This window comes from Ornithodoros turicata, chromosome 6 (assembly GCF_037126465.1).
Source record: "Ornithodoros turicata isolate Travis chromosome 6, ASM3712646v1, whole genome shotgun sequence".
Classification (NCBI taxonomy): Eukaryota; Metazoa; Arthropoda; class Arachnida; order Ixodida; family Argasidae; genus Ornithodoros; species Ornithodoros turicata.
This window is the reverse complement of record NC_088206.1, coordinates 1,773,928-1,800,120: the sequence shown is the minus strand read 5'-3', so window position 1 is coordinate 1,800,120 and position 26,193 is coordinate 1,773,928. Positions and strand designations below refer to the sequence as shown.

The window sequence follows — 26,193 nt, the reverse complement described above, 5'->3', positions numbered from 1 at the left end:
GCTGCTGGCTGTATTGTCTCTATAGGACCAGCGTCAGCTGTGACGTCCGGCGATATTGACGCCAGTCAGTACCGGTGCCAATGGTGAGATGTCGGGCACGGTTAGACACACTAAAGCTTTACTCGTGGGCACTCGACAGAGACATGTTCACGGAACTTCGCAGGACAATGTTGAAGGAACACCGGTTGGAAACCACCGCTATACAGAGAGCATAAGTCACAACCTCTGTGAAGTTACGTTGATTGTCAATTTTCCTCTCAAATCTGTGGGAACGAAATGTAGCAGTTACAAATCGACAGTCAGATCTGCGAGGACGGTCCTGAAATTTGTTCTTGCAAGACGTCACAAAAGCCACTCCTTTCTGCAAGCGGTGACGCTCAGCGTGACGGTTCACATAGACCCCCCCCCCCTTTCCTGGTTGTTGTAAGATATCTAGGATAGAATAGATTGAGTAATAATAATACTAACAGAGATACAGGTAAATAAATCGAGAGATATAATACAACAGATAAGAAATAGATCAGGATATCTGTCGCAATGACTGCTTTTTTCCTGGCTGTGCGTTTGCGCAGATATTCACTATCCAAACCGCCCGTCCCAAATAACAAATTTTATTTCGTCGCTCGCTTTACCTCCATAGAATATGACACGACTTAATCTGAATGCCCTTGAGGTGGATGCCTTCTTCTGGCCGGACGGTCCCGGAGGCCGCCAGGATGGCGTGAAGGGACGCGCTCAGGTCGAAGACCAGGATGACGTCGCGTCCCACGTGTCGGACGCGTTGCAATTCCCTCGGGCGCCCTAGCTCCTACAGGTCCCGGCCGGCCTGGACGATGAACCGTCTGATGGTCGGGACGAGATGGGGGAAGTAACGGTGGGCCGCCTTCTTCTGATTCGGGGCATCCTTGAGTGAGGTCTCTCTCCGCAAAAGTCGGTGTCCAAAACGTTTGCCACCGTAGCGGTTTCTCCAGGTTGAAGAAGTGCTCCCGGCATACACCTTGCGCCGACCTATAGGTTGCAGGAAGTCGCGGCTTTCAGATTTTGAATATTTTCTGCTGGGGGTGTCGGAGGTCCTCACGAATGTCCCAAGTTTCTAACGCTAAAAATAGCGGACGTCGACTTACGTGTAGTACTCCTTGCATTCGTACGGGGGCGCCCTTGCGAAACACACGGGTGCAAGGATGTCGAAGTAGAGGTGGCCGACTTCGCGAGACGCCTCGCTTCCTTCGTCTTTTAAACAGTTGAAGAACTTCCAGTCATCGTCGCAATGGCTTCTGAAATATCGCACAACATATGGGATGCTTTTGGCACGAGAAACGGAAGCCAATCGTGAATTTGTATTTCACGCAACGCGCCGAACAGACTATTCTAAGGTGTCCAATAGACAACTATTTGTACCCACACTCTAAAAACAGGGATTCACCGCGTAGCACGTTGTCCTCCAACCATTGCACTGAATGATAAGATAATGGCTTCTGATTCAAAGAGAGAGGGGCGTAGGCCTCTTGGTGTCGATTTGGATACACGATAATTGACACAAAAAGGCGTACGCTCCCATCTCCCTTCCAATCAGAAGTAATAAACCTATTATCCGTGGCAGTGGCACACACTCTTAAAAATGAACTTCACCGCATAGCACGCTCCTAGCCAACCATAATCTCGAATGATATCGTTATCTGCCCTGATTTGTTGAAAACGGGAGGCGTACGCCTTTTCTGTGACACTTATGCTGTTCATAATTGTCACAAAAATGGCGTACGCCTCCTGTTTTCAACAAATCAGGGCAGATAACGATATCATTCGAGATTATGGTTGGCTAGGAGCGTGCTATGCGGTGAAGTTCATTTTTAAGAGTGCAGCGTGCTCTGGGGTGAAGTTCTGTTTTTGGAGTTGAGGATGTCGAATGGACTCTTATTGGCACCCGTTATTGAAATGGATCCCTGTACTGCAGAACAACTCGCAAAATAAACACATTGAGTGTTAGTACACAAGATGCAAAGATCACTGACATCGTATAGTTTCTACTGTTGACAATGCCGTGCTTGGTTGCCCTAGCGAGAATCTTGTCCGGCGCCCGGTCGTGGTTTCTGCAACACGAGTCCGTGCCCTGAGACTCTCCGAGGTCGTCGTCGTTCTCAGCAACGTTTCCGTCACCACACCATTTTGTGCCTGCATAAGCAACCACACACACACACATACATTAGATGATGATGAGGTGGACGATTCACAGCCTTAAGCAACCATTAACTCACGCAACCATTAAGAGTGCACTCTTAAAAATGAACTTCACCACATGGCACGCTCCTAGCCAACCGTCATCTCGAATAACATACGGTTTTCTTACCCGACTGGTTGAAGACGGGAGGCGTACGGCCTTTTTGTGACACTTATGCAGTTATGATAATTGTCCCAAAAGGGCGTATGGCCCCGTGCTGCCCACGAATCAGGTATGATAACTGTATCGTTCTGGGCAATGGTTGGCCCTCAGCGTGTTGTGTGGTTAAGTTCTGTTTTAAGGGTGTGTGTAGTGTTTTAAGAGTGTGGACCACACTCTTCAAACAAAGCTTCACCACATAGCACGCTGAAGGCCAACCATTGTACAGAGTGATACCTCTATCACTTTTGATTTGTGGAAAGCACGGGGCGTACGCCTTTTTCTGACAATTATCATAACTGCATAAGTGTCACAAAAAGGCGTACGCCACCCATTTTCAACGAAGCAGAAAGAACGATGTCAGTCGGGCTGATGGTTGGCTAGGATCCTGCTATGCGACGAAGTTCATTTTTAAGAGTGCAGGCTATCGCTGCGGGACTTGCTTGTACACTCTTAGAAATGAACTTCACCGCATAGCACGCTCATAGCCAACCATCATGTCGAATGATATTGTTATCTGCACTGATTTGTTGAAAACGGGAGGCGAACGCCCTTTTTGTAACACTTATGCTGTTCATAATTGTCACAAAAAAAAGGCCTACACCTCCCGTTTTCAACAAATCAGGGCAGATAACGATATCATTCGAGACGATGGTTGGCTAGGAGCGTGCTACGCGGTGAAGTTCATTTCTAAGAGCCCACCTCTGTGAGGCCGACAACGACGAGCCCTTTCATCACCAAAACCACCACCATCATTTCTAAGAGTGTACTGGCTCTCTTTAGCAACGTGCCGATAAATTACGATACCCTACAAAGTAACAGAAGTCGTCCAGCCCTGTATGAAGGCATGAAACTTGTATCAGTTTGTAACTCAAGCGTCGCCATACCAGGTTTCTTCAGCCTCATTTAGAGCTGATCACCAGAGCGTATACAGGCTGGCAGGGTGTGGAGAAGTGGCGTCATTGAGAAGGACTGGTGAAACGTGATGTCTTGGTTTCACGACAGCATTCTCCCTTTCTTCTTGTCTCGCGTTCCCATTCAATTCAATAGAGTTTCGTCTTTCAGTTCAATTCAGTTTTTGTTTCTCTCTAACGTTATGTAAGTGCTGTGCTTGTAGCGTGAGGTTTACTCGCGGATTTTGCCTGAACATCACCTGGATAAATGACCCACGTCTTCTCGGCTGCACTTCGACCTCTCCCTGAAGTACCGTGGAGGTTACTGCACGCTGCCAAAGAGATTCTCAACTCGCCCTCAGTCACGGGACGGACGGCAGCTTTCGGAAGTACTTTTGATGCCTGGTCCACGGGCTTCCTGAAAGAGAACTGTGTTGCAGTACCAAACAAGCACCAACCTCTATAGTATCCCTTTCTAGCACCCAAAATAAAATACTAGACGACACAATTCTCGGTCATCCTTCTGGTTATGCAGCGTCTTGGCGGTCTACACTCTAAAAACAGTACTCCACCGCATAGCACGATGTCTGCATCGTCCAACCATTGCTACGAATGATAGGGTTAGTTTATTTATTTATGTATTTATGTGTATTCGTAGAGGGACACGATGGGGCGTTACGTGGGCAGCTAAGGAATTTGTAAAACTACATGCAACAACCCCCCCCCCCACACACACACAACCACACAACCCCGCAAAACGCCACAACTGGTGGTTGGAATGGAACCCGCCATCATCGATCAGATACCGTATCAGAGCCGCTTGTATGCGGTGAGACTGGTTACCAAATATTTGTTCCCTTTTAAATGGCTGCTTGTGTACAACCATATCTATATGGTAATAGCGTTTACTATTTTTACAGTTGCCTGATCAGAATATAAGTCAAATATTAGGGAATCTCTTTCTGGGGTGGTTCGTTCTCGTGTTGCACCCTAAAAATTAAAACGTCTCCACAGCACGATCGCCACGTTAAACAATGAACGAGAACTTGCCTCCCCTGGAGAACTTCGCAGTCCTCCAAGCTCCCGTCGGCGCCGAAGATCGATGCGACGAGGACAGGCTCACCGTTTCTCGTTGACGTTATAATTCTGCCACTGTCTACGTATCTGCAGGAAAGGTCAACGTGCATTTTACATATATGTATATATATTTTTTAATATACAGGGTGTCCCAGAAAACGTGTCATTGAATTATAAATAAAAAACAGCGTCACCTATAGAATCATGCGGTCAACGGCATTTGTTCTTACTAGGTTTTTGCCACCTCCTGTTGTGAATGTCATGTAACGTAAGTTTAATTCTGTAAATTTTTGCGAACTGAACTCAGAAATTTGCGAAGTAAAGGTCACTTTTTTTACTCCACCAATACGAAGCGCGCGCCGAATTTATGCAAATTCATGATAATTGACAGTGATATTCAGGAGCTACCCCATCGGAAAAAATTGTGGAACATCCATGCTTATAGGCGCACCCGAATATAACGCGCGACGACTTTTTGGGCGCAATCGTTGTCAATCCGACGAAAGGAGGTTGCAAACCCATCCCACAGAGTGATAGTGGAAAAAGTGACAGTTCCTGAAATTGGGAGAGGGAAGGCATGATCCCAGCGGAATATGGACGCGATAAGCCATGCCTATTTTAGCACTTTATACGATGCCGGTGTGGGCTGGGTTTCCAACCTCCTTTCGTCGAACTGACAACGATTGCGCTGAAAACTTCGTCGCGCGCTATCCTCTGGGAGCTCCGTATAGAGCATGATGTTCGGCTTTTTTTTTTTTAGTGGGATAGCCCCTGAATATCCTTGTCAATTATTATTCATTTGAGTAAATTCGGCATGTTCTTCACGTTGCTGAGGTAAAAAAGTGACCTTTACTTGGCAAATTTCCGAGTTTAGTTCGCAAAAGAGTTACATAATTAAGCATACGTTACACGACATTCACATCAGGAGGCAGCAGAAACCTATAGTTAGAACAAATGCCGTTGACCGCATGATTCTAGGTGGCGTATTTTCTTTTTTTTAATTATAATTCAATGACACGTTTTCCGTGGAAATGTTACGTTATTAAACCTTCCATGACAATATACACGCACCGTTGTAATACATTCTGGTCTACTTTTTCGTCTGTCTTTGCTGTGAACAGGAGAAGGAGGGCGCCAAAGAGACGCATTTTAACCCACTTGAGCAAGTAGCAGTTCCTGGAGCCTACAACAAACAAACAAAGGAACTCATCAACCACGAAGGCCTATATATATTTAACCTGCGCTCGCGTTTCTTGTTATAGCGTACTCCAATGACTGCTAGTTGGACAACAGCTTTATAGAACAAAAACAACATTATTGTAATGATGATGACTGGGTAGTTTCATCTAGATGAAATAAGGGTGAGCAGGCAAGCGAGCTGGTGAAGGTTCGACGAAGGCATACCTTGAGCTTGAGGGAACGATAACACACGAAGAAGTGAGCCTCGTCTTGTCTATACTTCTTCGTGTGTTATCGTTCCCTCAAGCCTCAAGGTATGCCTTCGTCGTAGTTTCATCGCCAGGAGCGATACTGTATACGCCGTTACTGGCGGTAATGTGGTCAAATCGAATGATGAGTCGCCAGCTCACGGTGAAGGCCGAAGTCTAACGGTATCCAAAAAGTTTCCAAATGCTTTTTGGGCAGAGCGCTGGTGAGCTGGATTTGTCCATGGACATAGCAATTTAGACATAGCAATCGCAGCGACTGCTGGTCGAATGAAGCTTCTGAATCAGTGCAGGAGTATACTTTCCACACTCTTAAAAATGAGGGGGGGGGGGGGGTGATGGCAGGATAGGCTCGCCGTTGTTGGCCACACAGAAGTGGGCGTCGTCACGACTATAGCCAAAAAAAGAAAAGGAAGACGCATAGCAAAACAAAACACAAAGGAAGGACGGACGGATGGAGGATAGAGGAGGTTGAATGATGGGGATGCGGTGAGGTGCACGAGTTCATCGGGGAGAGTACAGTATTAGATGGGTCGATCAGCAAGGCCTGTCTTCAGCAGGAAGAGAATGAGGTTTCTTGCTTTGGCGGAACGTTCGGCAGAAGAACCAGCGGGGTAGAGGATGTCAGCTAGCGAGCCCGAGGTGGAGCGAGGGAGATGTGTTTCGCGCGCAGAATGGTATGCTCGGCAGTCTCGCAGGATGTGTTCGATTGTTTCGGGTTGTTGACAGTGGCCACAGCAGGCGTCACCCCTAGAGCCTATCTTGAACAGCTGAGAATTGGTGAACGCGCACCCACACGCGCACGCGACCACAATTCTGTCACATTTCACGTACACACTCTTAAAAATGAACTTCACCGCATAGCACGCTCCTAACCAACCATTATCTCGAATGATATCGTTATCTGCCCTGATTTGTTGAAAACAGGGGGCGTACGCCTTTTCTGTGACAATTATGAACAGCATAAGTGTCACAGAAATGGCGTACGCCCCCCGTTTTCAACAAATCAGGGCAGATAACGATATCATTCGAGATAATGGTTGGCTAGGAGCGTGCTATGCGGTGAAGTTCATTTTTAAGAGTGCACTCTTAAAAATGAACTTCACCGCATAGCACGCTCCTAGCCAACCATGATCTCGAATCATATTGTTATCTGCCCTGATTTGTTGAAAACGGGAGGCGTACGCCTTTTTTTAGACAATTATGAACGGCATAAGTGTCACAAAAAAGGCGTACGCCTCCCGTTTTCAACAAATCAGGGCAGATAAAATATGATTCGAGATCATGGTTGGCTAGGAGCGTGCTATGCGGTGAAGTTCATTTTTAAGAGTGTACGTGAAATGTGACAGAATTGTGGTCGGACCGTACAACCACGAAGTAAAATTTCGGAGGTTGGGTTTGCGTAATTTCGTTTCCTAAAATGTAAATGAGTCGAATTGACCCTTAAAACGAAACGTCACCGCATAGCACGCTCTTAGCCAACCACTATCGCGAATGACATCGTTCTGACCCCTGATTGGTTGAAAACGGGAGGCGTACGCCTTTTTGTGACACTCACGCACCCTCTACGCCGGATGTCATTCTCACGCCGGATGTCGTCTAAACCGGATGTCGTTTTGGCACCAAACCGGAAGCGGTGAAAACGGCATGTACACTCTTAAAAATGAACTTCACCGCATAGCACGCTCCTAGCCAACCATCATCTCGAATGATATCGTTATCTGCCCTGATTTGTTGAAAATGGGAGGCGTACGCCTTTTCTGTGACACTTATGCTGTTCATAATTGTCACAGAAAAGGCGTACGCCTCCCGTTTTCAACAAATCAGGGCAGATAATGATATCAGTCGAGATGACGGTTGGCTAGGAACGTGCTATGCGGTGAAGTTCATTTTTAAGAGTGTATATATATGGATGCCAACGACGTTACCATTACTACGTAAAGGTCCACCACCTCTGACGTCGATTTCGTAATATTTATACAGGGCGCGTCACGTAAGACTGACCAGAATTTATTAAATTTGGGATTGATCTTTCTTTCGCAAAAGTGGTTGAATATATCTATTCGCGGTTGGGGCCGACCCAAGGGTGGTGGTGTATCAGTAATTAGCGCAGCCGTTAATTAACTTTCATAATTAATCTTCGTAATTAGTGAAAATAGGTTGACTGCGTAATTGCAAAGTTGTAGAGCACATCCCTGAGGAAGAACCAAAACAGTGTGATGTTGACCTTGATGTTGATGTTGACAAACATAGTTGACCTTCAGCGTGCTCTGTGGTGAGCTTTGTGTTAAGAGTGCATGATGAACTGCATACAAAAAGGTCGCGCTTCCCGTTTTCGACGAACCAGGTGCGAGAACGATGTCATTAGGAATGATGGTTGGCTTCTTACACTCTTCTACATAGTACGACGAAAGAAATATTTAGCTTATACGGTGCAACGTACGCATGACGTCTATAGGCGTGACGCGGAAGTCAAACATCATAGAATTCGAGGGCATTATCCATCGCGTACATCATGCGATAAAGAAAAGTACAATCTCCTTAGGACTTACCAGCGCTTAATGACGCTTTGACGCGATTGGTCCACGAGAAGCTAACTGCTTACAGGGTAACGTCCTCCTACGTTTACCAATACGGCTGTCACACGTGACGTCACTACGTAGCATCTCCCCCTTTCGTGCAAAGATCAAAAGCTTGCTTCCAGCGACGACACATAAAAGCCCTCGTACTTTCGAACGTAAGTTTAACGAGCCTGTAAGTCGTAAGGCCCAAACAGGATCATGAAGTCGTGTTTAGCTAAAAGACAGTTTTATTAACCTTCTCCCTTATACGCAGGTGTTCTGAGGTCGTATTTACAACCTTTCCGTGAGTGCGACGTTCGTTAATTTTACACACTTCGGTAGCACGTATATCTGTAGCTAATGAACCGGCTAATCTGGCAGAGCCATGTCTTCTAGCGCTATTGTACATTTTGATGACACCATATGAATCCATTAGCGCATGGTTTTTGCGTAACGAGACTATGAAGATGATGGAGATGATGATGATGATTACCACGGAGATGCGCGACGTGACGAATCACGCGACGAACTTCTTCCGATGTCAGCTCATCAGCACCGCAAATTATTTTTTCTGACTCGCGGTGGTGAATGACGTGACACGTCATATCACGTGATTCCTGTCAAAATCATTTCTTCTCAGTGCACCGGGAATCATCTACTCGCGTAACATTTGCAGAAGGCGGTGAGTGGACACGGCATCTGAACGCAGCTGTTCTACAATTTAAAGTCGTGCGGTGTCTCGCACAGATGGCAGCACATTGTAAGAGACACCTGATGGTGTTACTAAGCAAAAAAACACAGAAAATGAAATGTTGCAGTGATTGATTTATTGATTGATTGGTAAAATAAAAAAATGGAGATGCGCGGGCCCGTACATTACCGGGCTCGAGCCTGTTTTACCCCACTGTTAGATACTCACCGTCAACTTCTACAGCCCACTACACTGGGTCTGTAGCGCATCCAACATGTAATAAACCTCTGTTGTTGTTGTTGTTGGAGAGGGACCCCTGCTTGACTACCTCCGCTACGCTATCATTTTGATCCCGGATCTCAACAACTGGTACGAGGGGGTCGGAGTCCGGCATCGGCGTTAACACGGCTCTCAGTTACCTGGCGTATTCTCCCATCACGCTTCTCTCTCCCTGCACTCGTGTTCTCGACGTTACATCGCTCTCAGCTTGCTGCACTTGTGCCAGTTTGAGCTTTTCTAGCTCGATCGATCTGCAGCTTTAAGGACTCCAATTCTAACCTTTTCTCTTGCATCCTTTCATCAAAGCTACCATCCTCCCTAGGTGGATCATTTTGCTGTTCCGACGCGGCCACCTCTCCACTTTTCGCCATATGTCTCGTAGTCACCGACATGGCTGACCAAAAGTGTGCAAAACAAAATCCCACCTACCTTCGCCACAACACCGATGTCCCTCTTTAGGAGCACTGTCGTTGATCCAGCCGTAGCTGCAGAACTTCTCAGATGGACATTGTGATTCTTGTGAGTCGTAGCCTGTAGAACCTCTCACTTGGATATTGTTCTATGTTGTAAACAGTAGCTTGCAGAACCTCTCGCTTAGATGTCGTTCTATATATGGTGCGCCGTAGCTTGCATAACCTCTCACTTAGATGTCGTTCTGTACGATGGGCCGTAGCCTGCAGAACGTCTGATTTAGATGTCGTTCTGTACGATGGGCCGTAGCCTGCAGAACCTTTCACTTAGATGTCGTTCTGTACGATGGGCCGTAGCCTGCAGAACCTTTCACTTAGATGTCGTTCTGTACGATGGGCCGTAGCCTGCAGAACCTTCCACTTAGATGTCGTTCTATATATGGTGCGCCGTAGCTTGCATAACCTCTCACTTAGATGTCGTTCTGTACGATGGGCCGTAGCCTGCAGAACGTCTGATTTAGATGTCGTTCTGTACGATGGGCCGTAGCCTGCAGAACCTTTCACTTAGATGTCGTTCTGTACGATGGGCCGTAGCCTGCAGAACCTTTCACTTAGATGTCGTTCTGTACGATGGGCCGTAGCCTGCAGAACCTTTCACTTAGATGTCGTTCTATATATGGTGCGCCGTAGCTTGCATAACCTCTCACTTAGATGTCGTTCTGTACGATGGGCCGTAGCCTGCAGAACCTCTCGCTTAGATGTCGTTCTATATATGGTGCGCCGTAGCTTGCATAACCTCTCACTTAGATGTCGTTCTGTACGATGGGCCGTAGCCTGCAGAACGTCTGATTTAGATGTCGTTCTGTACGATGGGCCGTAGCCTGCAGAACCATTCACTTAGATGTCGTTCTGTACGATGGGCCGTAGCCTGCAGAACCTTTCACTTAGATGTCGTTCTGTACGATGGGCCGTAGCCTGCAGAACCTTTCACTTAGATGTCGTTCTGTACGATGGGCCGTAGCCTGCAGAACCTTTCACTTAGATGTCGTTCTATATATGGTGCGCCGTAGCTTGCATAACCTCTCACTTAGATGTCGTTCTGTACGATGGGCCGTAGCCTGCAGAACCTCTCGCTTAGATGTCGTTCTATATATGGTGCGCCGTAGCCTGCAGAACCTCTCACTTAGATGTCGTTCTGTACGATGGGCCGTAGCCTGCAGAACGTCTGATTTAGATGTCGTTCTGTACGATGGGCCGTAGCCTGCAGAACCTTTCACTTAGATGTCGTTCTGTACGATGGGCCGTAGCCTGCAGAACCTTTCACTTAGATGTCGTTCTGTACGATGGGCCGTAGCCTGCAGAACCTTTCACTTAGATGTCGTTCTATATATGGTGCGCCGTAGCTTGCATAACCTCTCACTTAGATGTCGTTCTGTACGATGGGCCGTAGCCTGCAGAACGTCTGATTTAGATGTCGTTCTGTACGATGGGCCGTAGCCTGCAGAACCTTTCACTTAGATGTCGTTCTGTACGATGGGCCGTAGCCTGCAGAACCTTTCACTTAGATGTCGTTCTGTACGATGGGCCGTAGCCTGCAGAACCTTTCACTTAGATGTCGTTCTATATATGGTGCGCCGTAGCTTGCATAACCTCTCACTTAGATGTCGTTCTGTACGATGGGCCGTAGCCTGCAGAACGTCTGATTTAGATGTCGTTCTGTACGATGGGCCGTAGCCTGCAGAACCTTTCACTTAGATGTCGTTCTGTACGATGGGCCGTAGCCTGCAGAACCTTTCACTTAGATGTCGTTCTGTACGATGGGCCGTAGCCTGCAGAACCTTTCACTTAGATGTCGTTCTATATATGGTGCGCCGTAGCTTGCATAACCTCTCACTTAGATGTCGTTCTGTACGATGGGCCGTAGCCTGCAGAACCTCTCGCTTAGATGTCGTTCTATATATGGTGCGCCGTAGCTTGCATAACCTCTCACTTAGATGTCGTTCTGTACGATGGGCCGTAGCCTGCAGAACGTCTGATTTAGATGTCGTTCTGTACGATGGGCCGTAGCCTGCAGAACCATTCACTTAGATGTCGTTCTGTACGATGGGCCGTAGCCTGCAGAACCTTTCACTTAGATGTCGTTCTGTACGATGGGCCGTAGCTTCCATAACCTCTCACTTAGATGTCGTTCTGTACGATGGGCCGTAGCCTGCAGAACCTTTCACTTAGATGTCGTTCGGTACGATGGGCCGTAGCTTCCATAACCTCTCACTTAGATGTCGTTCTGTACGATGGGCCGTAGCCTGCAGAACCATTCACTTAGATGTCGTTCTGTACGATGGGCCGTAGCCTGCAGAACCTTTCACTTAGATGTCGTTCTGTACGATGGGCCGTAGCTTCCATAACCTCTCACTTAGATGTCGTTCTGTACGATGGGCCGTAGCCTGCAGAACCATTCACTTAGATGTCGTTCTGTACGATGGGCCGTAGCCTGCAGAACCTTTCACTTAGATGTCGTTCTGTACGATGGGCCGTAGCTTCCATAACCTCTCACTTAGATGTCGTTCTGTACGATGGGCCGTAGCCTGCAGAACCATTCACTTAGATGTCGTTCTGTACGATGGGCCGTAGCCTGCAGAACCTTTCACTTAGATGTCGTTCTGTACGATGGGCCGTAGCTTCCATAACCTCTCACTTAGATGTCGTTCTGTACGATGGGCCGTAGCCTGCAGAACCATTCACTTAGATGTCGTTCTGTACGATGGGCCGTAGCCTGCAGAACCTTTCACTTAGATGTCGTTCTGTACGATGGGCCGTAGCTTCCATAACCTCTCACTTAGATGTCGTTCTGTACGATGGGCCGTAGCCTGCAGAACCATTCACTTAGATGTCGTTCTGTACGATGGGCCGTAGCCTGCAGAACCTTTCACTTAGATGTCGTTCTGTACGATGGGCCGTAGCTTCCATAACCTCTCACTTAGATGTCGTTCTGTACGATGGGCCGTAGCCTGCAGAACCTTTCACTTAGATGTCGTTCGGTACGATGGGCCGTAGCTTGCAGAACCTTTCACTTAGATGTCGTTCTGTATGATGAGCCGTAGCTTGCAGAACCTCTCACTTAGATGTCGTTCTGTATCATGACGTCTCTTCGTCGCCGGGTTTCTTTCATAGCCGTTGTGCTGCCTCGGATATGGCTGACGGGTATCCATTTAGACTTACCCATATCTGGTCATTTTCGCAGCTTCGAAGGTAACCGATGTCGCTGCAGTCGTCTCCATGTAGAAAGCCGTAGTATCCCAGCCAGTCGACTGCGCCAGTTATGTTTGGTCGGGGGCCGTGAGTGTTGTCCGTCCCGATGATGTAGATACTATCGACACATTCATGCGCGGTTCTAGGGGGGGGGGGTCCAGGTGTCCGGACCTCCCTCAATTCCAGACTTGAACATAGGGTTCAGTGGACCAATCCCAGCATGCACGTGGCACTTGTCCATAGCGGACACCCCCCTCGGGAAAATCCTAGATCCGCCCCTGGACATATTACAATAGAGTACGACTAGCAACTAGTCACATTTACTTCCAAAAGCCACGGAGCAGCCCTATATCAGTGGCGTCCAGAGAGCATCTGCCAGCGTCCTCCTCTCCAGGTCGCGGTTCGTCCTTGAAGTCCGTCCTTGAAGAAGTGGCTTGTGGCCACTGTGCTTAGTGGTGGAAGAAGAACCGTTTTCTGGCTATGCCAAGAAGACGAAGAAGAGGCAATTAAGCCGATTAAGCGTCCAATGCGCGTGGCATGCCAGAAAGCTTGAGGAGGAGGAAAAACGCTCGGCATTGCCTGATCACGGCGTGTGAGGAACAACCACGAAGAATGTCGCGCTACAGCATCGTCGCGTGTGCCGTAGGGACAGCCTTCGCTCTCTACTATACGTCGTAACATCTTCAAAGAAACCATGTCTCGTGTGCAGGGAAGGTGCCTTTCGAAACTTCCTCCTCACAAGGTGTTCCTTCATCCGCGAACGGTTCCTGCCAACTCTGTGGTGCTTCACGAGCCACACCCAGTCCTTGGTGGCCCTGCTGTTGCAGAAGAAAAAGCCCGACATCGCGTACAATCGGCAGCTCTTGACCCTTTCTGACGGTGGCGTCTGTGCCCTGGATTGGTTTGGCGAAGAAGGCGCCCAGCCCGATAAACCTACTGTCCTCGTCTTGCCTGGCCTCACTGGAGACAGCCAGGTAAACCTGACGGATAGTTAAGTCTGCCACAATCAGCATTTCTCTCTTTTCACAGGTGTACTACTTAAAGTCCTTGGTCCCCCTCATTCGCGACCTGGGATGCCGGTGCGTCGTTCTCAACCATCGAGACGACGGCGGCGTCCCACTCAAGACACTCCGCCTGCGCACTTGCCTCAATACAGACGACTTCTTCGACGTCATCGCCGCCATCAAAACCAAGTATCCTTCAACATCGGTTCTGAGCGTCGCCTATTCCTTCGGAGGCGTCGTCCTCATCCACTACCTATCGCAAACAGGAGATGAGGCCCTCATAGACGCAGCTCTCGTGACCTCAACGCCGACTGACCTTCTTGCAACCACCGAGAACCTGCAGAAGATGGGGCCAAACCTTATAATCAACCAATATCTGACCAAGTATCTCATGAACTACGTCCAGCGGAACCGTGACGTCATCGAAGCCAAACTGAACGTCAACAAGCTGTCCAAGTGCAAGACTGTCAAGCAGTTTGACTCCCGTTTTACAACGCCACTTCTGCGATTTGGGTTCGTTGAAGATTACTATACAAGGCTTCCTGCCTGAACGGAAAGTTGGGAACGGTGCGTCGACCCCTGCTATTTTTGACGGCCAAAGACGACGTCTTTGTGCCCAAAAACTCGATGCCAGTTGAGGAGATAAAGGAGTCTGGCTTCGTGGCAGCGGTCCTGATACCTCGTGGTGGCCATCTCGGATTTGTGGACGGCTTGCTGTTTCCATCGCCGCCTCTTTATTCGGAGCGCATTGCGGCGAGGTACGTGGACGCCTTGCTGCAGTACGGCACAGATATGTCCAGTAGCTATAGGGCAGTTTGGGTGGGACGCAATTATTTCTTTGATGTTTGTAATGTGACACTGTGTGGACGTTAAGTGTGCAAGTTTACGAAAGGTACAAAATATTATTAACTTTTCGTGTCTGTTCCGTTCATTCATTCCGGGCATGAGTACGTCTGTCACCTGTTATTATATGGCCGAGAAGCCTTACAATGTATCAGCGAGGCATAAATGTAATTTGTTCCTTGTGACGCCGTCTCGTAGCGTCCACGTTTGGGACAGAGGCTCTGTGGAAGGCCGGGCAGCGGAGCCTTTGAAGCTTGAGGTTTTAAATTTTTCCGCCATATCCACTTTCTGCCGCTATCGGTACGCACAACGGATGCGTGCGCCATACCGCACCGTTTATCAGATGCATCCGCATGTTCCTTGCTCACAGCCTCCATTATCTGACTACGTGACCAACGCGCTCGATTACATTATTCGTAGCTATGAAGAGAGTGAGGATAATGAGGAGTGAGAGTAATTGTACACTCTAAAGGGAGTGATATATGTGGCATGGGTGTACACCCCATTTTTTTTAAAGAGTGTTGACACGTATATCTTCAAAAACTTTGTCTCGCAACGCACCAACACGGAATCCCCGACACCCTGCCCGACCTCTGTGTATGAAACGGGAGGGGGCATTGTGTCTCGGCGGGCCCCTCCGTCAGGTTGAAAACACCCCGCCTATGCTTCGAGGCTCGAAGGAAGCCAAACCTGACCTACACGTCACTTCCCGCACGTTTCTCTCTTCTCTCCACTTCCTCCACGCGTGACCTATGTATGTGCTGCTGTCTATCGTTACAGGCACGAGTACGAAGACATCACGTTTTCGGATGTCTCACGGAGCGGCCGCTGCGTGGCGCAACGTTGCTCGAGATCGAACGCGCAAGTTTGTGCATCGTATAGGGGGGGGGGGGGATATATATTTATTGAATGTCCATCGTATAGGTCCTGTATCTGTCCCGCAATTTCTGATGAGCGCGTTTGCATCGTATCATCGTAGCAAGCTTTGTCACATTTGTTGTCTCGCGACGTAAAGCCACGAACTATTACTATACCAGGTGTCATTCCCATTCCATTCCTAAACCGTTCCCACCATTCTATTCCTATTTGCGATGCAGAAGGGGTGATTCCGGGATAACTTCACTCCAGCAATGCCTATCCTGCAACCCTATAGTTTCGATTCGAACTGAGAGATCGTGGCGTGAAGGAGAGAATTGAGAGTTTTGGCTGGCTGAAAATTGACATCATCAAGAAGACCTGGATGGGACCAGTACTATACGAGAGGTCAGGCTTTCGAAAAGGGAAAGAGCGTGAAGGAAAGTGCGAAGTGGAAGTCCTGTAAACGACGAGAGCGGGTTGCAAGGTGAGGTAGTGTTCGGGAAGACTAGGGCTTCATGTTTTAAATGCTTGCATGAGCCATGGCTAGAACAATCGACAGAGCCTGTGTATACTATAGTACAGCACCATTTGCAGACGAAATCGTTGTACTTTTGACGAGAATAAAAATACGAAGGAAAGAAACACGCCACCGTTTGCTTATACTTTTATAAATTTGTCTTACCGCAATTAGTGAAACCATCAACGAGTATTTCAGTTTCTGCTACTCTAATGCCAATTTCTTTTTCGCCTCAAAGTAATCAAGAACGCGAGACGGTCTTCCCTATAGCTGCATTACAACCTCCACCGCCATCGGATTGCTTGGACGAGTCATTTCTAATGAGCGCGTTAATGGCACCCATTTTTGTATTTGACACACTTCTCAATCTATGTAGAACTATATGCGTCGTAGTGCTCTCCTCTAGCTTAAGTTAGGTTAGGTTGGGTTGGGTTAAGGTTGCCCCCCTGCCGTGAAGGACTGCCGACGTCTCTGAGTCCTGCGGCCTATAACATCTGTCGTGTCTTCTAATATTGTATGATTTTCCTGTTTTATTAAAACCCATCAGGTTACAGAAATCCTTCGTCTTCTCTGACAACGCAATCACTCAGGGACAACACCCGTGTCAACGTCAACTTATAATTATGCTTCACTCTGACTCACTGGCATCTTTATCTGGACTTGAAAAGGGCGACCTCGTGGTGCGGTCAACGGTGACCTCAAGGTAGGTCGTCCGACCTTCTTCCGGCGTTCTTCTACGAGGGCGTCCACCGACACAAGGCGTGGTCGTTGGTCGGAGGCGGGGGTCACTTTTGACTGACGGCTCGAGGGAAACGGAAATGGTGATTCGTTATGAAGATACGTTGTTAGCAAGTGGAGGGTAAGAAGATGTCAGGTGTGTTGTGCATGACGAACACTGGAAAGTGCTGGGTTCGAATACTCCCACCGGCTGCTGTCTCTGACTTTTCAGACGGCACAGTTCCCCCCCCCCTTGAAGTCAGCCCAGGACGCACGCTAGCCCCTCGCATTTATTCTCACTGCCCTTCTCTCTGTATATACAGCGGCCACAGTCTTCGTGGTGCTATCACGGAATAGAGTTTATTCGATGACGTCACCCCTCCAGAGGGCACTAGTTTCGAAAAAGCGAAATGACGTACATAGGTCCCTTGAAGTTTGGTTCCGGTTTTCGTTCGCTGCCGTATGCTACATAGAGGACTATTAACGTTGAAAAGACGGAAATTTGTTGAATATTGTACAAATAATATTCGCACAGTACAATGACTTTGAAGCACCAAATGTACGGCGAATGCGATGTGGGTGAAGGCCCGAACAGTCAAATCCTGAGAACCTACATTATGGCGCCGAATCTGCTAGCGACAGTGGCGTCCTCCTGCGGATGACGTACACTGTTAGAAATATTTATACCTTTTAGGGTATAAATGGCTTTTCCCAGGGCGCATACCTTTTGAGGTATAAACGCTATACCTCCTTCGAGGTGTAGTAACTTTATACCTGCCTGAAGGTATATTATTTGCACCTCATGGTATAAACATATATCCCCTTGAAGGTATATTTTCAAACTCGGGGTGTAATCTTCGAAAAGTGGAATGTTCGATTTATTTCAGCACTAGATAAGAGTGGCACTTTCCTGATCCAGCTCCTAAATAAATTAGAACAAAATAATATTGAGCGACATGCGCTTTAATAAGAACTACCGCAAGAAGGAAAAAGACAAAGACAATACCTGGACATGTACGCACACAAACGAACCCACAAACTCATATTTGCAGAGTAGAGGTGTAAAACGGCGAGGATAGCTCGTGCAGATTACTCGCCACGCAAGAAGCAACGTGGGATGATTCGACGGAGAACAGATACTGGTATAATACGCCGTGGCTTCGCAAAATGTGGGGCGCCTTCGCCCGGCGCGCAACTGTATGAGTGAGGACGCGTAGATTTTGTCATTTCAGGAACAAGCAGCACGCTGCTATAAACCATTCCCTCTATTATTTACGATGCAACTGTATTACTGACTGTGTTTCCTAATTAAATTATTGCTTAGCTGAGATGGCATACTGTCTCTACCACAAATTAATGTGGTTACCACAGGTTCATATCTAAAGGTATACATAATACCGAAGGTATAAACGCAAGAGAGAAGTACCTTATTATACCCTCAACCCGCGTGGAAGGTATAGCCTCGACGATTTATACCTCCCACATGGTTTAAACGGGGTATAGACGTTGGTGATGAGGTATAAATATGGCAGTTTAGTCCTGGTTTATACCTTCGTTATACCTCTTCTATACCTTTTCTTCTAACAGTGTAATGTGAATAACGTACGTTCACACTACATCAGTGAACGCCGAGAAAGTCGCGAACAACGGAGATGCCGGTGAACTTCTCATGTTCACACAGCAATCCGTGAATCCCGCGGATGTCGCGAAGGTGTCGAAAGCCGCGACGTGAGAGTTGAGATTGCATCTACTTTTGCCGGGAGCGCCGGGAAAGCCGTGGGTCTGGACCACGTGGTCTGGACCAATCAGCGCGCTCCACGAGCGAGAATGCCGGGAAGGGAGAGGAGCGGCGTGGACAACAAACATGGCGGACGCCTAGGCTAAGCGGGCGTTCACACGGGCCAACTTTCTGCACCAACTCGGACCAACTTTGGAGTTGGTGGGAATCGGTCGCCGAGCGAAAACGTCGGAGAGTTGGTGGTGGTCTAACCAATCAACGCGAGGAGCATTGCCACGTGACCATCGAGGGCGTCAAGAGATTTCGTTCCTGTCGTACTGCCTGGCATGCACTCTTAAAAATGAACTTCACCGCATAGCACGCTCATAGCCAACCACCATCTCGAATGATATTGTTAACTGCCCTGATTTGTTGAAAACGGGAGGCGTACGCCTTTTTGTGACACTTATGCTGTTCATAATTGTCACAAAAAGGCGTCCGCGCCTTCCGAGAAACGGTAGCGCTGTTCTGGCCGCAGTTAGCTCTCAAATGCGTCGAACCTGCTTTAGACCTTCACATACAACGAGCTAATGCGTGTTGCATACATGGTTCCGTGCATGTGAAGAAAACATAGTGCACGTGTTCTGAAGAAAACTTCAGGTCGGAAAGTCCGCACTGAAATTTCCGGGCGTCCTCCATGATGCAGCCGAGACAAGCTACAGCAACGGCAGAAGACCATATAGATTTCGATGCAGACGACAGCTTTTAGCTACCCCCGTCTGATAGGGAGTATAGAGAGAGTCGACTTCGAGTAGCTACTCTCGAGTAGGCTACCCGCTTTTGGAACGGGGGTCGTGACGTCATCGAGTAGGTTCTGGAACGCGGAGAGTAGTACTCCCTACTCTGGGGTCGTCCCGAGTAAGTTCTGGAACGCAGCAGATGCATGCCGTCTGCTGCTCGCAGCGGGCATTGCTTTTCAGGTTGTTGTATAAAACGGAATAAATACGTGTTTTGCATCATGCTACTTGACTACATGATACTTGATTTATCACAGCGACATTATAAATATTACGCGTGGGGAACTCAAGTACAGTTCGAATAATGAAACGGATCAGTTTTTGAAGCCGAGTACGGTATAGTGCCGGCATTCCCAGCGTTCGGAGCACAGTGTGAACGAGAGTGTCGCGAAAGCTGTAAAAGCGGTGAATGCGTTCCCTGCGGTTTTCGGTACTGTCAACATAACATTACATAATATGCAACTACAGAACGCATAAGCTTCTGTTACACGACAGGTGTCCAGAATCAGTGCCACAAAAAAAAAAAAAAAAAAAAGTAGATACCAAGGTCACGCGACTTCCGGTCATTATACGTTATTGCCGCCAGTGTGAGTCTCCTCCATTGTTTCTTTCCGCGAGCGAGAGGTCATGGGACACTGAGGTGGCCACGAGTTAGAAGAAATTAACTCAACCGTTGACTTCCGAGCCCCTCTACGTGGTGGAGGCCTTTCTGAGTGTGGGAAGACACCGCAGGAGTGAAGCCATGGTGCAATCGCATGTGAAACAGAACTATACATTAGCCCATCCTTGGCAGTCCAAAGTTTCATGGCGCTGCATGTTGGAAGAAACTCGCGATGACTATGGATGACAGGGTAAGAGCCATAAGGGACAATTCAGCCATCATGTTACAGAAGGACCGTGAAGGATAGAAGAGAGCTAGGGGTATTCGAGAGAATAGAAAAGTGTAGTGGCAAAAGACGTGTGGCTATATAGGAGACGAGCACTATAGCTTCCTCGGAGTCTTGTAAGGGGGGTATCGGTAGTCATTTCAAGATATACTATAGGGACACATCTATTCAGGAATTGCAGAGGCACGCTTCGTATACAGCTGTGCACAGGCAACACAGAGGTGCCGTATATACCACACATCGGGGTTCGACGGAATCGTCATCGTACGAATGGCAGCGTCCGTGATCGGCGGCCAAAACGTTTGTAAAGAACGTCGTTGTAGATTCCTTGCGTTGTTTTGTTACACCTTGACTTGATTTGATTTGATTACGCCTTAATTAAACTTTAGTAATTATTTTGCGCAATATTATTGCAGTGAAACAAGTAGATTTGCGTATGTGGCCTCGTACAAGCTGGCCTCCCCCAAATGACGGCATAATGACACCCGTGTCAAGACTCACTCAGCCGCCGCAATGCAGTCATATACAGGGTGTTCCACCTATAAAGTGATAAAAAAATTCTAACTGGCGACTTACTCGCCGGTGTATTGTGGGACCTTCAACAATGACCTTCTGGAAACTTTTGCCGCCATTTAGGAATTGGCTTTGGACAATTTTTAATTGTGGGAAATTTATTTTTTTCAGTTGAACTTTGAAGATTGGCAAGCGAACCTTAGTATTTATTTTACAGAAATATGAAGTCCTCCACAGATAACCACAGACCCAACAAAACGATGCACAGTATCGCGACCGAAATAGTCGAAAAAAAATTAGTAAAAATTCCGCTTTTGCCCGGCCTCTTGATTGTCGCAAACAAGAGCGCACAGAAGGTGCGGGGAGAGGATGTAGTTTTCCCGCCTCTTGTTTTATCCACTTTGGCGTCGCTCGTGAGCATAGTTGTCTCGCGTCATAAAGCGTAAAGCGCTTCCACAAACGATCGCTTCAGGGATGTTACCCATATGGTATAGGGGAAGGATATCCCTGTGACAGACAACACTAAAACCGGAACAGCAAAAGTAGCGGTAACATCCGAGGCTGCTCACCCCCAGTTTCGACTTGATTTTTCGATGAGCGCGTCCACTCTTTCATCTACGTGTGCGTCGATGGAACTTTGACCGGCGGCGGCGGCAGGCCCATTTTACCACCGGCTTCGGCGGCGTCAGCGCCGCAAAAAAAAACACAAGTAAAAAACAGCACAAAACCACAACTTACCGTCATCGGCATCAACAAAAGCAAATTCGACTTGGGAAGAATGCTGCAATGCGCGTTTTTTTTTCATCTGAAAACAGGTGCGTATAGGAGCAAGAAGAGGTCCTCGGCGCGCCGGTTTGGAAACGGTGGCGGCTGACGCTGCGGCACACACGTCTTCATCCGTCCATGACACCGCCAAACGTCGCCGTTATTTTACGGAACTGCGCTATCTGTCCTTCTCCCCCATACAAAGTTTCCGATTCTTCCCACTTCGCCTATTCCCATTTCGCCTAATCCTTTTTAGCCGATTATCTGTACGGGGTCTCTATTCGCCTAATGTATGCGGCAGGCAATCCCGTTTCGCCTACTGACCCGTGTCAAGCGAAGAGAGAAGGCCGTTCCTTGGTCCACAGCCGACGATAAGAGGAATGATACGAGGCCTCGTTGTGTCGTGCGAAAAAATTAATTGCTACGAGGCATGTTACTATAAAGGGAAAGGGAATCAGGCAACGCCGTATGCTGCACTGCAGTCAGTCCGGCTTCCAGTTCCCGACCTGAAAGTTGTCTGCTATACACTACTGTTTGTAAAAACTTGCATAAACCGAAAGCGACGAATCGGCTGCCCTCGGAGCTTGTGATAATAGTGAGTTTTAGTGCATCGTACGGTATCACCTTTGTGCACGTAAGGGATAGCTAGATAGATAGAGCTTCGCGCAGTGCGCTGAACCGCCACCTATCCCCCACGCACGCAAAGGCGATAGAGTACATTGATTGCACTAAAACTCACTTTGTATCCACGATCCACGTCAACCAGTTTTCGAACGATATTCCATAGAAGTACTTCTGCCACAGAACGTAGGATCGTTCTAGTTGCTTTATTTGCTCGCTAGTTTCTTCAGAAAAGAGCCCACGCATAAATTACCTCGCCGAGGTCAACATGTATATTGAAAAGCGATGAGTAATGAGAAGGACACAACTCTTCTAAACCTGGGAGGCTACCATGAACTGTTGTTAAAAAACAAAAAATCTGCAAGATGCCTCCCATATTTTGAAAAAACCTACGAACGCCATTTGAGCACAAAGAATGTCTTTAGACACAAAATGCATTTCTTTGAGTTGCACGTAAGGCGTTTGTCTGTGTCTGCTAGCGATTTTACATTAGTAGCAGGTCCCCATTCCGTATCTAGTCTCTATCGTAGAGCCAATTAATCCCTCTTTATTCGATAATAATTGACTCATTTCATTATTAGTGATCACTGATCAGAAACAGGAATTAGTGACTCCTGCTCGGTCATGCTCGCTCATCTCTCGCTCAGCTCCTTGTTTGCTCACTTACTCCCTGCTCAGCCACCTACATGCTCACTCACGCTAACTCACTCCTCGCTCAGCTCTCCGTTTGCTCATTCATGCTCAACTCATTCGCGACACTGAGCATGAATGAGCATGCTCATGAGTGAGTTTTGTCGAGGTATGCTAATGATATCGCACCTTGATTTCGAAATGTGAAGGGCTCTTGCTACGTAGGGCTTCACATTCATTTCCAATCACTATCGGGGGGGGGGGGGGTTCGTAACGCCCACTTGCCAACAGTCCCGTTTCACCTAGCGCCAGTCACACCTCCCGTCCCTTTAATCTGATAACTTGAATTAGGCGAAATGGAACGTAACCCCCGTAAAAACCCCTCCGAAATATTTTTCTCGCCACGCGCTACTGGAACAGTTAGAGTCACTGAATAGCTATACAGTGACCACTAGGAACAGTGATTCAGCTTCTCTCTCTCTCTTGTAATTTACTTTTCTTTTTGTATATGTGTGGGAGAAGATCGAGTCTTAGTCTGGCTAACCTTTCTTCATTTATAATGAACGTGTTCCCCCCACACCGCATGATGGGAGCAACATTGAGCATCATTTCGATCAGAAGAACGTGAAGCGATGCAAAACGGGAAGTTGCAGAAGGCCACTGACCATCACATCCGGGACACCGGATGATGCGTCCGCCTATGTGATGGCGGTTTTTGATCGACGCCATTTTCGCGTCGAATATATACGACTCCGACGGCCTTCGTTGCTTCGGTGAATACAGAAATAATGACATCGAGAATGCGTCATTTGCGGCTTCAAGGACTCTCGTACACGGCCGCTCTTCCGCCATTTAATTTTATAACCGAGACAACTATTCTCTCTCGAGAGAGAGAGCTTTCTGGCGTTACCACGGGCGAAGCAATTGTGAGGGACCAGCAGGAAGAGGCAGGGGTGTATGCCCAGGGACGACTTCGGGGGCAACCGTGCCCATATTTGTCTGTCGGGAAACCCCATGCCAAACGCGGACACCTCCACCACCACCAACAACAACATCCCAAGACCCCACCAGATGTGGCCCCCAAGCCACTTCTAATCTCGCACAACTATTACTCATGCATGCCCTGCCCCTGACCAGCACCCGGAGAGAACAGCCAGGAGAAGACCACACGCAGAACGACGCTCAAGTCTCCAAATCCCCCAACTTGTCTTCAAAACGAAGTAATCCCGAGCTGCTATGAACGCTGTTAATAATTCTGTATACTCTTCGAACGCCATGCGCAGTCGTTTAATCACTGCGTTTTGCCCTTGTCCCAAAGGGTCGGATGTGCTGAGGAGAGGTTCTCATCCCGCGGTTTCACTGCAGGACACCCTGAATCCACTTCTGTCGGCAGATAACCAATCAAAAGCCTTACAAAAAGCGTCAACACAGTTAACTAAATACGCTGACGTAGTTCAGAGCACAGGTTCATACTCAATCATCTCAAATAGCGCTGTCAAACACGGAATAAAAAGAACACCATAAGAGCTGAGTTGCGAATAATAAATAAGACTTAAAGAAAAAAAAAAAGGAAGCGTGCTGTTCACCGACCGATTATCATCTTCGCTCCCCGAGGACTGCTCTCAAGTGCGCATGCGTGACTGGACTGCGCAAAAAGAGGATGGCCAGGATAGCTCGTCAAATGGCTGCTGTTCCTCTTGGTGATGTTCTGTTGGTTCGGCACGTTTCAGTCATCATTCGTTCTCTGGCGGCGTCGGTATCTACGGCGCATGGTGCAATGTCGTCTCGGAAAGGGATCTCGAGAATCAGCTTCGAGGCAGATCGAAGGCAGATACAACGTTGTTCAGGGGGAACATATGAGGCTCGGAGGGACTGTTGCCGCACGATTGAGTTGATAAAAGGACGATGCTTTATTTTGGTGACGATAACTCCATTGCGACAAGCGATACTCCATACCAAACTGCTATATACACTCTTAAAAATGAACTTCACCGCATAGCACGCTCCTAGCCAACCATCATCTCGAATGATATCGTTATCTGCCCTAATTTGCTGAAAACGGGGGGCGTACGCCATTTTTGTGACAATTATGAACAGCATAAGTGTCACAAAAAAGGCGTACGCCTACCGTTTTGAACAAATCAGGGCACATAGCGATATCATTCGAGTTGATGGTTGGCTAGGAGCATGCTATGCGGCGAAGTTCATTTTTAAGTGTGTAGTGGTGATTCGGTGAAAATACAATAATGAACCTCACCGAAAGGACCCAAGTCCTATACATTGTTCAGAAATGTAAGCAGCGTTTTACAGGCAGTGGGAATGCACAAAGAGAAGATTCGACCCCCGTCACTCACAGTCTTTTGCGTGACCTTGAAAGTAACGGCCGTTAAAATACATAAGATGGAAGGCGTCATGGAGCTTCTCGTTGCACATCTCTCGTATTTCTGTCTAATATCTCGAATCTAATCTAGAAATTACTTTCGGTTAGATTATGTACCTTCAACTCATTGTCCAAACTCGAAAATTGCAAAGGTTTCCGGAAGAGACTCCGTAGCATAGGAGTTCCCCTTCAAAGGCTTTTGGCGGCATGTCAGTCTACTTCATTTCATTTTCAAACTCTCGTTCCTATAATGGGATCGTCTTGGATTTTCGTCTTCGTCCGGTTAGACCAGTATCGTAATAATAATAATAAGATTCTACCACTACCACGACCACGACCTACCACGACCTATCTCACTACCACGACCTACTAGATTATAGCGACCATGTCATAATCGGCAACCCCTATGAGGAGCCCGTCCGCAGGATCCGCTAGGGGCGCTGCTCATCGGCCCGCGAGATCTGCATCATGATTGGACGATGGAAATTTGAATTTTGAACGCGCAGAAGCGGATGCACGATTACCGTAGCAGACGACGGCAACAGTTCCGTTCCTATGAAAACGCGTAGAATGATGACGATAATCAACTTCAGAAGGAAGCATCTCTCGTGGGACATCCACAGCCTGTACAAGAATAGTAAGAATAGTAATATAGTAATAAGAATAGTAAGAATAGTATAATAGAATAGTAAGGCAAGCTAAAGTACAGAGTACTGTAGAAATTGAGGAAGCAATAACCGGGCCGATGAGTAGCGCCACCGCTAGCCTCCAAATGCGGCGCTGGGAAGGGGTCCGTATGACATGGTCGCTAGAATCTAGTAGGTCGTGCTCATTACAGCCCGAAGCCTCATTCCAACCTAAAGTCTCATTACAAAAAATAATCCTTTAATCCCAAGGCATGTGTCATTACGGCCAAAATCTCAGTTTGGTCGAAGGAAAATCATAACGCCGAACTATCATAAGGG

General features: G+C 47.7%; 1 protein-coding gene and 1 pseudogene across 3 annotated transcripts in view; one reads left to right on the top strand and one right to left on the bottom strand.

The window, feature by feature from the left end:
* Window positions 1–595: 595 nt before the first annotated feature.
* LOC135398794 (phospholipase A2 hemilipin-like) overlaps window positions 596–26,193 on the bottom strand; it is a 207,389-nt gene continuing 181,791 nt past the window's right edge. For 2 of the 3 annotated variants that reach the window (XM_064630257.1, XM_064630259.1), the window contains exons 3-8: window positions 5,416–5,527; window positions 4,314–4,431; window positions 3,528–3,681; window positions 2,010–2,169; window positions 1,125–1,274; window positions 596–1,008 (exon numbers count right to left, since the gene is read on the bottom strand). In XM_064630257.1, coding sequence (XP_064486327.1) covers window positions 654–1,008; window positions 1,125–1,274; window positions 2,010–2,169; window positions 3,528–3,681; window positions 4,314–4,431; window positions 5,416–5,527 — 1,049 coding nt within the window. In that variant the 3' untranslated portion in view covers window positions 596–653. Of the gene's footprint in view, window positions 1,009–1,124; window positions 1,275–2,009; window positions 2,170–3,527; window positions 3,682–4,313; window positions 4,432–5,415; window positions 5,528–8,341; window positions 8,509–26,193 lie in introns of those variants that run through there. The other variant, XM_064630258.1, reaches the window with a different exon arrangement.
* On the top strand, window positions 13,576–14,897 carry LOC135398795 (phospholipase ABHD3-like; annotated as a pseudogene).